Source organism: Watersipora subatra, chromosome 1 (genome assembly GCF_963576615.1).
Source record: "Watersipora subatra chromosome 1, tzWatSuba1.1, whole genome shotgun sequence".
Taxonomy (NCBI): domain Eukaryota; kingdom Metazoa; phylum Bryozoa; class Gymnolaemata; order Cheilostomatida; family Watersiporidae; genus Watersipora; species Watersipora subatra.
The window spans coordinates 60,646,737-60,665,766 of record NC_088708.1 but is presented as its reverse complement, the minus strand read 5'-3'; the positions used below and the strand labels follow the sequence as shown (position 1 = coordinate 60,665,766).

The window sequence follows — 19,030 nt, the reverse complement described above, 5'->3', positions numbered from 1 at the left end:
GGTAAAGGTCGTAGTATATGCTTATAGTTGAATATAATTTACGCGAAATTACCCGAACAATGGCCTTTTTTTCCTAGTTTTTGATTAGTATTTTGCCACCCCTAATATAAAATGATCAAGTCTTTCATCGCTGTCACATTGTCTTACCTGGCCAATAAGATGGGACAGCAGGCAAAGCTGTGCAGTATAGTTTTTATACTCAAAATCTAAATACAAAACCGAATTTGGGCTATTTTACAATTGTGACTATTAATATCACGAATGCTTGCGAATGGCGACTGACTGATCGTAATGGTGACAATATTGGGATACTATATTTATTTGACAACAAAATGAATTCAACAGATAAGTAAAATAACCACTATAGTTCATAATATTTGTAAATTTACAAGGGGCTTTATTCAGCATATTTGTTTGTTTGGGTGCCGTGTTCGGGTTCATCCCAGCAGAGCTCCATAATTAAACCTCGCCCATATGAGAGCCGTCGGCTATCCTTGGGAGGCTGTATATCATTGGTTATATGCAGATCAATTTTGAACAAGTTTCCCTGCATCAGATGGAACACTACGGGTTCCAGGCTGACTACATATAAACAATGGATATAGATTCTTTCTGAATTTTACCAGCAAAGTCGAAAGAACTCTTTTTACAAATAAAGGGAATGGAGTTTATTTCATGTTTTAATAATACATAATTTTCGTGCAAAATTTCTTGATGAATCTGGTTTGTTGTTGATATTCTTTGTTGCTCTTTAGCCGCCAGATTTAAGTTTCAAACATCATAATGGAAGACAGTGGTAGCTGGTAGCCATGATTTGACTAAAGGACATACATGTATAATAGTTTGACTAAAGAACATAATGATGTTTTGCTGTTAGAGAGACTCTTGATTTAAGGGGAATCCGCACTTTCAATGTTAATTTACATCGATTTTTTGATTTTAGACAGCAAAGTCAATGATGCAAAAACTCAAAATAGTGTGTATGTCTAAAATACAGCAAAACAAAAATATTTGTTTTCTTTCTTTAGTAACTACTCAGACTTGCAAAATCTCTAAATTCCTTCCTACTATAACACAGCTATTTAAATGTGCAATGTTTGGAGTAAAAAACATGCACATTTTCATTACTGCCCTTTCTTTCTGAGATGTTTGAACATTGATGACCAGCTATTAACACCATCTGGAATAGTTATCAACCATCAGTAAGTACAATGATTGATCCAGTTGGCCCGATAGCTTGCATCTGAATGACACATGTATGGTGATGCCTTATAAACTTACTCTTGGCCTCCGAAAATGGTGTTGAACTCTCCTACATCACCTACTAATTGTTGGATGTCTAGAATGACACCTTTCTAATATCAATTTACTTCTGCACACCTTGTTTCTAAAAATTAACAAGCACTCCTGTTCAATAAGCCACTCTTTCACACTAGGACTGCCAAACTTGTTACTACATGTACTTCCAAACTACTCCACAGTTTCACTGTTTTTCAAAATCTTTATTGTTAGGGTGCTTATTAAATTTTCTATAGCCAAACAGCAGCAAAAAAACTATTTACTTCATTTTACCTTTTATATAATATATATAGCATACAAGAACATATACCTCTTATATTATCTCCATTTTTGATCCATCTCTAGCCGTAAGGAATTCATGTAACATTAAAAAAAAATTCTTTCCAAGAATAATACTCTCATAAAACCTCTTTAGTGCCTTCATCAGTAGCATGTGCCTCATCAATACTAAATCCTAAAGCTTTTAACACTTCTTTACCACTATGTCTGATGGCCCTCAGTAATGACCCTAGTTTGGCTCCATCTCACATAATACGTCTTCATTTGCCACTGACACCTTTATAACCTCATTTATTAGCTGCACTTTTGATAAGCAAATTTATCTCCCCTATGAACCTTTCCCATGAACCATTATTACGACACCTACAAAGAAACAAGCTTTGGAGGACCATTTCTCTATTGCTAATAATGACACCAACTCGTCTCAACTTCACCTCGTTCCCTTTCTCTATACTTTAATTTTCTTCTTTTTACGACCACCAAAAATAGATAAACTTGACACACTTGACTCTTCACAGCACCTGCATTGACACCTCTCTTACACTGACACCTCCCCTACACGGTCACCTCTCCTACACTGACACCTCTCCTACACTGACACCTCTCCTACACTGACACCTCCCCTACACTGACACCTCCTACACTGACACCTCTCCTACACTGACACCTCCTACACTGACACCTCTCCTACACTGACACCTCTCCTACACTGACACCTCTCCTACACTGACACCTCTCCTACACTGACACCTCTCCTACACTGACACCTCTCCTACACTGACACCTCTCCTACACTGACACCTCTCCTACACTGACACCTCTCCTACACTGACACCTCTCCTACACTGACACCTCTCCTACACTGACACCTCTTACACCACCTCCTCTGATACACCGCCATCTCTCCTGCACCACCATCTCTAATACACCGCCATCTTTCTTACACCACCACCTCTCTTATATCGCTACCTTTCCTACACCACCACCTCTAATACACCGCCACCTATCCTACACCACCTCTTCTAATACACCGCCATCTCTCTTACACCACCACCTCTCTTACATCGCCACCTCTCCTACACCACCACCTCTAACACACCGCCATCTCTCCTACACCGCCATCTCTAATACACCGCCATCTCTCTTACACCACCACCTCTCTTATATCGCTACCTTTCATACACCACCACTTCTAATACACCGCCATCTATCCTACACCACCTCTTCTAATACACCGCCATCTCTCTTACACCACCACCTCTCTTACATCGCCACCTCTCCTACACCATCACCTCTAATACACCGCCATCTCTCCTACACCACCATCTTTCCTACACCACCACCTCTCTTACACCACCACCTCTCCTACACCACCACCTCTCCTACACCATCACCTCTCCTACATTGACACCTCTCTTTCACCACCACCTCTCCCGCACTGACACCTCTCTTACACTGACACCTCTCCTACACCACAACTTCTCCTACATGGGCACCTCCTCAACACCGACACCTCACAGCTTCTTCATCTCATGTCTCCTCACCTGTGTAAAGGCTACCAAAAAATATAATTTTTATAATTCCTTAGTATCTGTGCTCCTCCATTATCAATTACAAGAGGTTTTGTAGTTTTTCAACTAAGTCATCTATTATAATTACATATACTGGCTTCTAGTGTCATCTGTAAAAGAACTATCTCTCCTTCCTCCCTAGCTTATATATTACCAATTTACAAATAAATGAATAAACAACGATATAATTAACTTTCTGCAACTGCCATAACCACTTGCAGCTGTCATGACCACTTGCAACTGCCATCGCTTCTAACATCCAATTAGCCTGGCCTCAGAACCCTGATCATACATACCGAATATGTCAGTTTCCCTTATAAGTATTTATACATTTGGGTGTTTATCTGGTACTATAAGCTAATTCTCCACAAACAACCAGTTATTATCTTTAAAGGTTGTTTGTCTTTATTAGCTTTGAATCAAACTTTATTTGCGAAAAGTGAATAAAGCTTATTCATAGCTAAATAATATTAAATGTTCATACAATATTGCTGAAATTTTTTGTTTGTCGTTATTCAAGCAAGCTTTGAGATTTGAAGAATATAATGGAAGGAGGTAGTTTGTGCTAGCCATGTTTTGACTAGAGGACATTTGAAAGGTTTGCTGATGAAGAGACACTCTAAATATTCTACTAGTTGTATATTTCTATGCATAATCAATAGGATTAGAATATAAAATCAATCGGAATAAGCGAGACAGTTAAAATGTCTATGGGACAACATAGGAGAGAAAAGAGGAGTGAGAGTTCAAGCTTATCAAGACGCTGCCGTATTCAGATAGTTTCAACTATAAAAGGTCTCTGATGATGCTAGATAGTGCCTTTACATTCCGGGTCGTGACAGACTTTTGTCTATGAACTTCTTCGTTACAAAGCACATCCACCACTGTAAATTATATGATATGATATATTAAACGAGCACAGCCTTTAGGCATCCTAATACACGAATGAGCTTGCTTCGACTCAAAACGAGTGTATCAGTAGCTAGATGACTGTGTGGTATTACTGTATAATACATCTATGTCAGTGGTTAGCTCGCTGTATGAGACATCTATATCAGTACTTAGCTCACTGTATGATACATATATATCAGTAGTTAGCTCAGTGTACGATACATCTATATCAGTAGTTAGCTCAGTGTATGAGACACCTATATCAGTGGTTAGCTCACTGTATAACACACCTATATCAGTAGTTAGCTCACTGTATAATACACATATATCAGTAGTTAGTTCACTGTATGATACATATATACCAGTAGCTAGCTCACTGTATAATACATATATATCAGTAGTTAGCTCAGTGTATGATACATATATATCAGTGGTTAGCTCAGTGTATGAGACATCTATATCAGTGGTTAGCTCAGTGTATGAGACAGCTATATCAGTGGTTAGCTCACTGTATAATACACCTATATCAGTAGTTACCTCAGTGTATAATACATATATATCAGTAGTTAGCTCAGTTTATGATACATATATATCAGTAGTTGGCTCAGTGTATAATACATCTATATCAGTGGTTAGCTCACTGTATAATACATCTATATCAGTAGCTAGCTCACTATATAATACATCTATACCAGTACCTAGACAACTATACAATACATCTACAATGATACAATATGCAAAAATCTGACTAATCACAGGTGGCTTTTGTACCATAAATACAGCTGAGGTTTGTTGTGAATAGTATCCTATCCTTTGACCTGTTGCATTATACATAAATAACTTATACATAATACATACATAACCTATACATAATACATACATAACCTATACGTAATACATATATAACCTATACATAATACATACATAACCTATACATAATACACGCATAACCTATACATAATACATACATGACCTATACATAATACATACATAACCTATACATAATACATACATAACCTATACATAATACATACATAACCTATACATAATACATTCATAACCTATACATAATACATACATAACCTATACATAATACATACATAACCTATACATAATACATACATAACCTATACATAATACATACTTAATCTATACATAATACATACATAACCTATACATAATACATACTTAACCTATACATAATACATACATAACCTATACATAATACATACATAACCTATACATAATACATACATAACCTATACATAATACATACATAACCTATTCATAATACATACATAACCTATACATAATACATACATAACCTATACATAATACATACACAACCTATACATAATACATACACAACCTATACATAATACATACATAACCTATACATAATACATACATAACCTATACATAATGCATGAATAACCTATACATAATACATACATAACCTATACATAATACATACATAGCCTATACATAATACATACATAACCTATACATAATACATACACAATCTATACATAATACATACACAGCCTATACATAATACATACATAACCTATACATAATACATACATAACCTATACATAATATACTCTGACAAATACCAATCAAAACCAGAATGCTGGAAACCAACTAGAATATCAGCATGTAAATTAAATGAGTACCTTGCTAGGCTTGTCTGTCTCCTTGTCAAATACTTTCTCACACACCCTTATTCCAATCTCCTGCCTCAACTGCAGCATAAACTTTCTCATCGTTTCTGCAAACATCAGAAACTGCTGCAAACAGTACCCTTCTGAACATCAGAAACTGCTGCAAACAGTACCCTTCTGAACATCAGAAACTGCTGCAAACAGTACCCTTCTGAACATCAGAAACTGCTGCAAACAGTACCCTTCTGAACATCAAAAACTGCTGCAAACAGTACCCTTCTGAACATCAGAAACTGCTGCAAACAGTACCCTTCTGAACATCAGAAACTGCTGCAAACAGTACCCTTCTGAACATCAGAAACTACTGCAAACAGTACCCTTCTGAACATCAGAAACTGCTGCAAACAGTACCCTTCTGAACATCAGAAACTACTGCAAACAGTACCCTTCTGAACATCAGAAACTGCTGCAAACAGTACCCTTCTGAACATCAGAAACTGCTGCAAACAGTACCCTTCTGAACATCAGAAACTACTGCAAACAGTACCCTTCTGAACATCAGAAACTACTGCAAACAGTACCCTTCTGAACATCAGAAACTGCTGCAAACAGTACCCTTCTGAACATCAGAAACTACTGCAAACAGTACCCTTCTGAACATCAGAAACTACTGCAAACAGTACCCTTCTGAACATCAGAAACTGCTGCAAACAGTACCCTTCTGAACATCAGAAACTGCTGCAAACAGTACCCTTCTGAACATCAGAAACTACTGCAAACAGTACCCTTCTGAACATCAGAAACTGCTGCAAACAGTACCCTTCTGAACATCAGAAACTACTGCAAACAGTACCCTTCTGAACATCAGACACTGCTGCAAACAGTACCCTTCTGAACATCAGAAACTACTGCAAACAGTACCCTTCTGAACATCAGAAACTGCTGCAAACAGTACCCTTCTGAACATCAGAAACTGCTGCAAACAGTACCCTTCTGAACATCAGAAACTACTGCAAACAGTACCCTTCTGAACATCAGAAACTGCTGCAAACAGTACCCTTCTAAACACCAGAAACTGCTGCAAACAGTACCCTTCTGAACATCAGAAACTGCTGCAAACAGTACCCTTCTGAACATCAGAAACTGCTGCAAACAGTACCCTTCTGAACATCAGAAACTGTGATACCACGTTCATACACTCTCTAGCTCAGAATCAATTCAACTGTTTGTTAATTAAAACAAAAAGGGAATAGATACTACAAATATTTTATCAAGAAAAGCACTGCTTTAGATGTCTATCAAATTAATCTGAGTTCCACTAAGACACAGAGATTTGGTAGAAAAACTACCGTATACATGTAGTTCACAAAATAATTCCCTTTTCCAAAACCAGCACCCATTGAGATGAGTAATGAAACATATATTTAGTTACAGCCTTTTACAATGTTAACCTTCTTACCTTCCTCATTTTTATCCTTAGGTTTCACATACATGGCATTCAGTGGAAAACCGGATTCACCGGGAAGGGGCCACTGCTGAACTGCTAAAGTGTGCATCTCCTTGAGACCTTGATTTTTGCTCGCGCACTGCAACAGCGTGCATTCAGCGTACATTGCAGCAGCATGCATTGAGACAAGGTTGACATGCTAAGGTATGTATATCCTTAGGTTAAATATTAAAAGCAAATTAAATAGAGGCAATATTACATGTATTTGCAACATCTTGTTTGGGTAGACTGCCTACAGACCGAGCTTCAAAGTACGTAATAGCTTGAAGCTGGGTCTGTAGGAAATCAACATTTGGTGTTAAATTCCAACAACTTTCGTTATATATTTTTTAACATATTTTACCAAATACATACATACGTATAATTACCTATTAAGTATTCTTAAAATAGCTGCTAAAACAAAAACACTATCCACGTCCTCCATAACTATCCTAAGTCTGTCATTTACACAGTGGCAGTCATATGTAAGGCGTTCTGATTTCATTATTCTGTTACTAACCCTTTCAGTTTAACCATCTATTTAACAAAGTTCTGCATTTTCCAACAGAACTGAAGTGATGGAGTGAATTAGGGTTAAACAAGACATCCTTAGCAAGTAAACTACATATAAACATACCGTAGAACCTCTAATTGACCGCCACCTCCAATTGACTGCCACCTCCAATTGACCGCCACCCAGAGAAAAAGGTTCAAAAAATAGATCGTCACTCTCCATTTGACCACCACTGACATTACTTGATCTTTATGAGCCCATAATATCAACTGACCAGTAGAAAAGTGTCCACAAAATCGTATCAGTAATGAATCGTTTATATCAATAACAATTAATACTCTCGTTGTCCAATTAATTCCAAAGCTTTTCGCTTTTTCTTTAAAACTTTGAAAGCAACACCATAGAAATAATCAATAACGGTCTCAGGCAAGTAGTAGTTCTCTGTTTACAGCGGTCTTTCTACTTTGAAGTAGCCTACATATATAAAAAACGGTTTGAATTTACGATGGTAGATGGAACTTTGAAAGCAATGCCATAGAAATAACTACTAACTGTCTCAGGCTAATAGTAGTTCCTTGTTTAACGTGGTCCTAATACTTCAAAGGCCATGCATGTAAAATCTGGTTCGCAAGTTCTAGACCAAAGGTTACATTTACCGAGTATACTTATATTGAGTTAAATGCAGTGCGTAAACGTTTTGCTCTCCCAAAAAATTGTTTGGACGCTAATATTGACTAGTCCAGCAGTGCAGAAGAAGAGTTGAGGCCAGAAGATATTGTGGAAAATATTGAACAACTAGAAGATGTTCGTTCCATCGAAAGCCACAATCAGAACACAGCTGTCCGACCAAACGATGGAAATCTTTTTGTTTTAAAAACGTTAATTTTTGTTTCTGCATGTAATACAAGTATGATTCGATTATGTCACTTGTTCATGAATATATATTTGTATCATTTCATAGATTATTATTTTGCAGACTTATAATAAATAGAATTATAAATATGCGGATTTATGCATGTTATGTAATAGCATCCTTGTGGCTATCTTAATACGGCTCACAGTGGATCGATGCTCTTAACTCCACTTCTACTACACATAAAAAGCTAGTTTTGGCTGTAAACTGTAGCAACCATATCAGTGAGTGCAATGAGTCTTTATTCAACAATATCAAATATAGATATAAAGTAAAAATATTTCTTCAAATTTTGAATGAATTAAAAATTGCAAGTGCCAACAAATTGCAACGGACACAGGCTATAATATTATCACAGGTCAATTTCAAGCAATAGATAACAACTGGTAGAGATATTTCTCGGTTTCTCGATGCATATTTATTAAGAGAACTTTGACAAGTTGGAGGTAAGTTAGCAGATTTATTGCATCCAACATGTTTAATATCGCTCCACCGGAAAAAGAGAGCAAAATATAGGGCTAAATTTATCTTCTGAAAATTCTGAATGGCCATTTAAAAAATAGACCGCCAGCCTCTATTTAAACGCCGCCTTCAATTGACCGTCACTATAGATGAAAGGTTGAAAAATAGAGCGCCATCTTTTATTAAAAATTTCCTGACAACACGCCAATCACCTAATGTGAAATTCGAAGTACTTGAATGTCAACAATTGTGAGTAAATAAGTTTAATGTACTTTCAAAGAATCTAGGCAGTAGGTAGCAAAAAACCCAACACACTAGTAAATAAAACCTCAATCTATAATGAAAAAATAAAACCCTAGCTATGGTTAGTATTGAGTAGCTAAACTAGTTCCAAGAAAAATCAGTTTACTACTTTGCATAATAATAAACTATTTATGACACCAAAGTTGCACAATTGTATCAAAACCATATAAAAATCAATTAGATGACACCAACCTTTCAACAACCCCAATAAAAAGTAGTGATCATTATCAACTGATAAGGCACTTACTTTTTGGAGTTTTTTCAAGCACTCACTGATGTAGAGTGTAATATATATGAGGGTACGATCAGCCTCACTCTACAACACACATCAGATAATATAACCTCTATATATGCTATTCACTTATAGAGAACCAAGATGTTAGCCAGATTTGGAACTGAAACCAACCTTGATTTCATAGTTTTTGAAGAATATATTAGCTTTAAAAAAGTGGAGCGCTTCATCAATAGCATCTGGTTTCTCATCTACAAAACAAAAACAATGTTTTTGAAATGCAAGCTAATACATTGTGCCAAAGAGACCATTAGAAATATGGCTATTAGCAGCTAGCATTACTATGCTATATAGGCCTACATGTATGTCTATGCTAGAACAGAATAAAATGGGAAAACTTCCACTCCACAAGATACTTACCTCTAGTCTTTGCAGCTGGTCCATTAAATTGGGTGCGTAGGGGATTCATAGCCATATTACCCACGGTGAGTGGGGGATTGGTGTATTGTGAATGGTAAGCCTACAACAAAGAACTTATGGTCGAAAAACAAACATTTGAATTCTTCAGCGCACAAAATAGCAAATTAGAATTAAGCTTATTGCACAACAAGTTATAATCTAATCTAAAATTTTCCCACTACACCCTTCTAGAAAGAAGGAAAGGTGTGGGAACTCTTTTATTACAAAAATTCTTTACTAAAAACCTCTCAGGTCTCGAGTTGTTCTCGGCCAAAAAGAATTAAAAAACGCATTTGTCCGGATTGTTGGCACAAACAGACCTGCTTTCTGTCGAGTGTTGTGGTGCTTGATAGTATTTTTAAAATCAGGGACCGTAAAGTTCCTTTCCACTGCTTTTAAATAAAATGCACACCTAATATCTTTTCGCCGTTTAGCTAAACTCTCGATCCCTGTATTTGCTCTTATTTCTGTAAAGCTGACTTGCCCTTTTAGTTTAAAAAGGGGCAAGGGGTTATAATATATGTCAATTAATAAACGCACACAAGTTACACAAACATTACCAGATACCTTTTAATAAAATATCAATTCCCAACTTTGGATGAATTCAGCATCACAATACGAAACTTTTGTCGAGTTTGTTCTTCAGGATTTGAATTAGAACCAAATTATTTTAAAAAAGAATATTTTTTGCGAACTTTAAAAATCTTAAATTTGAAAAAAAGTGTGTTAATTCATAATACTCATAGACTTACAGGCATATTTTATGGGTTTCAAGCAAGTGATCAAAAGTGACTTTTCTAATCAGGAAGCCGGATGTAATAAAATAGCGCAATTTTTACGAGATTTTGTTCGATGCGCCTTCGATATTGTCCGATACATTGATAAAAATTATGGTTATGAATCACTACCCAATTAAATATGTTTGTAAATAAGTGTGCATTAGTCTCGATAATCACTCAAGCAGAATTGAGGTATAGTCGCACCTAACAGATCGAAGGGATCACGCTGATACTTTGATATATGTTTTTGTCTAACAATGCCAAAGTATGCTCAACTTATAATGGGCCCTGCAGGAAGTGGAAAGGTTGGTTAATGTCGGTTACCAACATTAGCATAGTTTTCTGGTTGTGTCGAAATTTGCAAGACAGTTTACTTAGCTCAATGACCAGGTGCTACCGAAATTTGTTTTTGTAAGCTTCTCATTTTTTAAACTGACGCATGCTGTATTTTTCAATGTTCTCTAGCTTCATGTTTTCACACCGACGAAAGAGCATTTAAGCGTGCTTGTTTGCATAGGTTTATATACAGTACATTGTTTGCGTTTATACTACATCAAGGCGTAATTAGGATCAAGATAAAATTAGGTATTAAACTGGCAATCAAGTCTAATTGCGTTTAAAGATTTGTAGCAGGCCATTTTAGAGTATGTTAACGAATTTATAGCATGTTTCAGCATATATTTTCTACTTACAGTCAACATACTGTAGCACTATTCAGCGACACTGTAAAGCTTGTAAAAGAACTGCCAAAGTGTTCAATTTGGATCCTGCTGCTGAACAGTTTGATTATGATTTATATGGTGGTAAGCGGCTTCATGCTCTTGTCGCGAAACTTATTTTTGTATTATCAACTTGAAAGTGTACACAACGTAACTTAGTGCATCTTTATTGAAATGTATAGTTTGCACCAGCAAACTATGTTTAGTCTCTATGCCTTAATATATACCAGAATTGTTTTTAATGTATGCATTGTGGCTTATTCAGGGCTGAAACAATCACTGAAGACCTTTTACCCATAGATTTCCATGCGTGTGTATGTTTTATCTTGCATACACTATTCTATGACACATACTGCTGTAGACGCTTATATTGTGGTGAACTTGGAACATGTTCTTATTACCAAATAGTTCTTAAAAAACCAAATATTTTCATTTTCATTGCTTTGGTAGTCTTAGCAGTGACCTACCCATCATACAGGAAGTGTTTTAGGTCAACCAAAACAGAAAAACGTTTTTTTTATTATGTTCATTTCTTTCTTTTTTATCCAAGTGATTTCAGTTTGTCTTATTATAAGACTAGCCAAGTTTGATACATTGCCTCATAAGTGTTATAATTTTTTATTCTGTATCTTTTGATCGATGCTACATAGCTAATAAGGTTTGGCTGTACCCTTGAACATCGGCTTATAATGGTAAATGGTTTGTTGTTCTGACCACCAATGTTTGTTCTAAATTGGAACAAATGAGGACTCTCCAATTATAGATAGACATTATAACTGCTATTGCAATCACGGTTGGACAGCTAAGCATTTCAAACCCTTTTCCTAAACCCAGTCAGAACTTATACAGGTTTTTGGACATTGGGATTCCTGAACTAAAAGGTTTACACCCATAACTGTCACGTACAACTTTTATCGTATTTACTAGGTAAATCAGACACGCGGATTCCGATTTTGTGCTCAAAATAAAGATTGTTCAACTAACTTTCAAAGTAATAAAGGCTTTTTTACAGCGTTTTAATATCGGTCTCGTAAACAACACGATCGGCACAACAAGCTCTGCCCATAAATGTGTGACGTAACCAAACATTTTAGGAATGGAAGTTAGGGATGTATATTCTGATTTAGAATGATAGAGGTAGGTGTCTTAAAACTCATTATTATTTAAATTCAGCTTTCAAAATAATCTCAGTCTTTTCTGAAAGGTAGATAAGCTATTTAACATTGCATATTTATAAATGAGCTCAAAAAAGCACGATAACGACGCTAGCTTGTGATAAAATCGCGCTTTTTTGAGCTCAATTTTCTTGACGTTCAGCCTATTAAACATCATGTAACAAGCTATGAGCAATTTTAAATAGTTCGTCTACCTTTCATAAAAGAGGGAGATTATTTTACAGACTGAATTTAGAAAATAATGGGTTTTAAGACACCCATCTCTGTCTTTCTAAATCAAACTAAACATCCCTGACTTCCGTTTCTAAAAAGCTAGGCTGCGTCACATATTTATGGGCAGAGTTTGTTGTGTCGATTGTGTTGTTTTCGAGACGGATATTGAAACGCTTTAAAAAAGCCTTCATGACTTTGAAGGTTAGTGAACCAATGTTTATTTTGAGTACAAAATCGGAATCGGTGTGTCTGATTTACCTAAAAGATACGATAAAAGTTGTACGTGACAGTTATTGTTTAATGGATCAATGATTGTTACTAAGCATCGTTAGACCAAATTAGGACACAATGGAGAATCGACCAGATAATGATAAAGTTCTGGTAATATGCAATAACTTTGCTTTATTCACTATTACCAACAGAGATACTACTAAATGTCTGCATCGAATATTAGTTTTTATTAATCATACAATTATCACTAACTGCATGTGCTTGTTTGTCGTCAGTTCCTAGTCAGGCTGATAAATTTTTCACTTGTTTTGTGAAACATGGAAGACATAAGAGAACTGGTGTGTGTGGAAGATGTGATGGAGGATGATGATCTGCGATTTGGGCCCAATGGAGGACTTGTATTCTGCATGGAGTAAGAATTATATAATGCAGTTTGTTTCTATGGACAGTCAAGAAGGCTGGACATATTTTGCGAGCATTTATGTATGTTTAATTATTGACTGATAGAGTTTTCTTGTATAAATGCGACATTCTATGCATAGAAGACTATTATCACTGTAATGAAGTGCAAAATTGTTTACTTTTATTCTTTATTTACAGATATTTTGCCAAAAACTTTGATTGGCTGGATGAACAGTTGGATGACATAGACGATGATTACTTTATATTTGATTGTCCAGGTAGATATTTTCACCCTGTCAAATCTCTAAAGCTTATTCGTACCGACATCATAACATCTCAAGCCCTGCTCATCACACCATAAAACATGGACTCTTTCATCTAGCAGATGCTATTCTGTTTTTACCTGGCGTTAAAGTCTTTTACTGACTAGGTTTTTTACATGTTGGTGACAGAGAACCTTTACATCCACACTCTGCACACGTAAACCATTTTTTTCTCTGAATGTGATTTAATAATTCGAAATTGCAAGATTTCTTTTTTTTTAGATTTGCAAATGTTGAGTCATCTGCACAACCTACTATTAGGAGTGTGTTCGATTGTATCGATTTGGTTTTACATATACTAGTGCCATGACAGTCTGATGCTCTGTGAGAGATCATCAGGTGTATAACTACTAACTGCCCAAGTTTGATTCGCAAATGTGGTTAGGAGGTTGATTGGTGCACATGGTAGAGTGCCGGTCCACCAAGCTGAAGGTTACAAGTTCAAATCCTTTTGAAAGCTATATTTTTTCTAACTTATAAATGTGGCTTAGGATGTATGAACACTGCTCTAATAATAGTAAGGATTGTATGATTTTAATGGATGTGTATCTTTGATTTTGATTACTTTCATTGCTAAGTTTAAGTTGGCAAGCATCTATAGTAGGCTGTTCTATGTATATGAGATCCAATATCTTTATAGAAATTGATGTTCTCAAACTTGTCTATCACCTTAAGGTGACTGTCCAGGTTCTATTGGTATCTGTATCATAGATACTTGAGACTTTGGTACGTGTTACAGGCCAGATAGAGCTCTACACACACATACCAGTCATGAGGTTGCTGGTGGACCACCTGCAAGCAAGAGACTTTCGAATATGTGGGGTGTTCATTATAGACTCGCAGTTTATGGTTGATTCGTCCAAGTATGTGTCAGGCCTTCTCGCTGCGCTCTCCGCAATGGTCAACCTTGAGATTGCTCATGTCAATGTGATGACCAAACTTGATCTGCTCAGCAGGTCTGCCAAAAAACGACTTGAAGAGTACGTCTTCTTTCTGTACATACATCAGTAGCATGTCTCTGTACATATATCAGTAGTATTCTCTCTGTACGTATATCAGTAGCATTCTCTCTGTACATACCTCAGTAGCATGTCTCTGTACATGTATCAGTAGCATTATCTATGTACATATAGGAGGTATTTTTACACACCGAAAATGGCTTACAGACTTTTTAACGGACTTGATAGATGGATGGGTTTCGATTCAAATGAGTGTTGTAGAAAGTCAAATAAGTGAATATTATTGAATAAAAAATATCATATTATTCTTGCGGATGTCCAGAAGTATTTCTTTGTAAACCATGTATGTTATGACCAAGCAACAGTAGGTCAAGTGTGGTAGTACCCGCCATATTTGATTTCAGTTTTCTGCATGTGGTTAACGTCTACTTATCTATCTTAATTTATTACTCAAACTTCTTATCAAAGGTATACACTTCACTTATCCTTTTCGTGAATCAAATAGCATTCACGAAAAGGATTTCCTAGAGGTTTTTCATGGCGTTCCGATGGTTTTGACTGGGTGTGATAGTGATCAGAAAACAACCGAAATCTTCATTATTTTCCAATAAATACAGCTATTCACAATTAACTTATCCAACCGTTGAATATTGAAAAATAGCAAAATATACTAATATAAATACTTAAATAGAGATCATACAGAAGTTCGTTAAAAAGTCTGTAAGCCAATCTCGGTGCGGAAACATACCTGCATATATCAGTAGTATTCTCTCTCTCTGTACATATATCAGTAGTATTCTCTCTCTCTGTACATATATCAGCAGTATTCTCTCTGTACATATATCAGTAGTATTCTCTCTGTACATGTATTAGTAGCATTCTCTCTGTACATGTATCAGTAGTACTCTCTCTGTACATGTATCAGTAGTACTCTCTCTGTACATTTATCAGTAGTATTCTCTCTTTACATGTATCAGTAGCATGCTCTCTGTACATGTATCAGTAGCATGTCTCTGTACATGTATCAGTAGTATTCTCTCTGTACATGTATCAGTAGTACTCTCTCTGTACATTTATCAGTAGTATTCTCTCTGTACATGTATCAGTAGCATGCTCTCTGTACATGTATCAGTAGTACTCTCTCTTTACATGTATCAGTAGCATGCTCTCTGTACATGTATCAGTAGCATGTCTCTGTACATGTATCAGTAGTATTCTCTCTGTACATGTATCAGTAGCATGCTCTCTGTACATGTATCAGTAGTACTCTCTCTTTACATGTATCAGTAGCATGCTCTCTGTACATGTATCAGTAGCATGTCTCTGTACATGTATCAGTAGTATTCTCTCTGTACATGTATCAGTAGTACTCTCTCTTTACATGTATCAGTAGCATGCTCTCTGTACATGTATCAGTAGTATTCTCTCTGTACATTTATCAGTAGTATTCTCTCTGTACATGTATCAGTAGCATGCTCTCTGTACATGTATCAGTAGTACTCTCTCTTTACATGTATCAGTAGCATGCTCTCTGTACATGTATCAGTAGCATGTCTCTGTACATGTATCAGTAGTATTCTCTCTGTACATGTATCAGTAGTATTCTCTCTGTACATATATCAGTAGTATTCTCTCTGTACATATATCAGTAGTATTCTCTCTGTACATGTATCAGTAGTATTCTCTCTGTACATGTATCAGTAGCATGTTTCTGTACATATATCAGTAGTATTCTCTCTGTACATATATCAGTAGCATGCTCTCTGTACATGTATCAGTAGTACTCTCTCTTTACATGTATCAGTAGTATTCTCTCTGTACATGTATCAGTAGTACTCTCTCTGTACATGTATCAGTAGCATTCTCTCTGTACATATATCAGTAGTATTCTCTCTGTACATGTATCAGTAGTAAGAGATGGAGTAGGAAGAAAAGGACAAGGAGTGATGAGTTTAAAGTTCACCACTCATCAGAGTTTGAAGCCTCAAGGTGGCTTCAGAGTTTTATGAGACAAAGTACGTAGTATTTTGTCCTTTATTGGTCATGAAGAGGTGTCAAGTCCTCAAGGGGGCTATAAACTTCATCAAGAAATTTGAAAAACTCATTCGTAAAGATGAATACTTGCCACACAAAGTTTTCGAAGTAATGTCCAGGCGTACGTTTATCATCCCATAAGAAAAAAGTCCACTTGGTCACAAGCCTCTAAAAGAAAGACTAACACTTTTTTCTTTTCGTCAAAGCTGACGGCACTAATTATTTCATATTCCATGTCTTCATATGGGAGATATTGATTAAACATAAGATTTTTTACATACAATGGTGGTTATAGGTTGAAATAAAATTGTATCTCAAGATACCACTGTACCAACAAACTGTCCCTTTTTCAGGTATCTGGATCCAGATCTGCAGACTCTTCTTGCTGATGGACAGTCAAGAGGCAGCGCTAAGTTTGCCCGTTTAAACGATGCTATTGCATCACTGGTGAGTCAGCCACTCTGTTGGTTCAGTAGTCTATTTCATCGGTGTTTTGACCCATAGAATAATTCCAGACGTGGTTCATTAATATCCTCTAAGCATTGCAACTTGACTCCTCATCATCAAATGTCAACTGCAGGCCCTAGAAAGGTTTGCTTCTAAAACTGGTTTGCTACCAGTGCTCTCAGCTGATTTCAGCATCCAACCTTCTGGTTTTATTTTTATCATAACAGGTTTAGGGCAGTGTGGTCTCAGTCTGAGTGATTCGTGGTACATTTTAGAGACTGTTTGGAGTCTTTTGCATAGAAATACTTTGTGCGCATACAATATACCTTGTTTCTGCCATGGCTTTTTGCTGTTACACTCAATTAAGATCTTTCTCAGAATAGGTTTATGGCAGGTTAAATTGTGTTGATGTTGCTTGAATTCATCATTTTTCTATTAATCTGCTTTTGTTAGTTATTTCAACTCGATGTATGGTTGATTTGCTCATGCTGCCTAATTTCCTATAGATTGATGACTATGGGCTGGTGAAGTTCGCCCCGCTAGACCAGTCTAGTGAAGAGTCTATCGGTGATGTTCTCTTACAGATTGATCTCGCTATACAATATGGAGAAGACCTCGAGCCAACTGACCCTGTGAGTAGCTACTAGTGACAGGGTCACATGGCACTAACTGCATATGCTGTCTATGGCTTTGAGGGCTAAATAATCCCTGTTTTTTACAATGTTGTTTACTGTTTCCTTTTAGGATGGAGGGATGGCTGATGAAGTTGACGATGGCTTCTCAGATAGCTGACATTTGGATCACCTTGTTTGCTCCTATCACAAGTTTTCTATCATTTGATGTTGAGCCTACGTGATGTAGGAACACCTGACCTTAACTGCCCTCATTTGGTTCTGGCAATCGCTTGTGGACATTAAATGTTGTTAACATTTCTTACTTTATCGATGACTTCATTAAATGTATCTGGGATTAACATCCCCATCATTCAGAGTTTTACTGTTTATCAGATGGTGGGTCAGTTTTGGTAAGATCTGTAAAGTTTCATAACAGAAATTGTGCATCTGCAGCTTCAGTAGTGCACTTGTACATGTAACTATATTAGTGCATCTCCAGTAGTGCATCTGTAGCAAGGCACTTATAGCTATATTAGTGCACCTGCAGCTATAGTAGTGCCTCTACAGCTATAGTAGTGCCTCTACAGCTATAGTAGTGCCTCTGCAGCTATAGTAGTGCCTCTGCAGCTATGGTAGAGCACTTGCAATTCTAGTAGTGGAACTGTGATAGCGCATCTGCAACTGTAATTGTGGACTATTCAAGTAGATTAATATTCGTGAATTTATTAATTCAGCTTGATAATTCTCACCCGTATTTGTGGATTTGTTTTTGCCTATCACAAAATTGTTGTCTATTTGGCATGACTTGTTTACCATATACATGTATATACTGTATATAACCATCACACCGTATAAACTCTAAAGTTGAGCTTTATCTGCAGTCCTTTCAAACCAATCATTCTGTTAGCTGGCTTCCCTAGTATTTAATAGAAAAGTTTACTTTTCACATAGGAAATTAGCCATTTTGCTACAATAAATATATTTCAATCTGACCTGTTTGTCAGCAGCATTGTAATCTAGATAAACTTGGCTTACCATTGGCTCTACAAGTTCTCCCGATG

At 36.4% G+C, this 19,030-nt stretch overlaps 2 protein-coding genes across 2 annotated transcripts; one reads left to right on the top strand and one right to left on the bottom strand.

Annotated features, from left to right (window-relative positions):
• Positions 1–3,773: 3,773 nt before the first annotated feature.
• LOC137393403 (actin-related protein 2/3 complex subunit 3-A-like) lies at positions 3,774–10,897 on the bottom strand. Its single transcript, XM_068079951.1, has 7 exons — positions 10,826–10,897; positions 10,035–10,134; positions 9,789–9,865; positions 9,630–9,698; positions 7,164–7,290; positions 5,717–5,811; positions 3,774–4,033 (listed from the first exon to the last, which is right to left on the bottom strand). The coding sequence occupies exons 1-7, from the start codon at positions 10,829–10,831 to the stop codon at positions 3,971–3,973; spliced, it is 537 nt and encodes a 178-aa protein (XP_067936052.1). The 5' UTR covers positions 10,832–10,897; the 3' UTR covers positions 3,774–3,970.
• Positions 10,898–11,019: 122 nt separating this feature from the next.
• On the top strand, positions 11,020–18,961 carry LOC137394666 (GPN-loop GTPase 3-like). The gene is made up of 8 exons (XM_068081426.1): positions 11,020–11,157; positions 11,547–11,655; positions 13,515–13,602; positions 13,791–13,870; positions 14,655–14,895; positions 17,262–17,355; positions 17,862–17,987; positions 18,100–18,961. Exons 1-8 carry the CDS (start codon positions 11,110–11,112, stop codon positions 18,145–18,147), a joined length of 834 nt encoding a protein of 277 aa, XP_067937527.1. The 5' UTR covers positions 11,020–11,109; the 3' UTR covers positions 18,148–18,961.
• Positions 18,962–19,030: the final 69 nt, after the last annotated feature.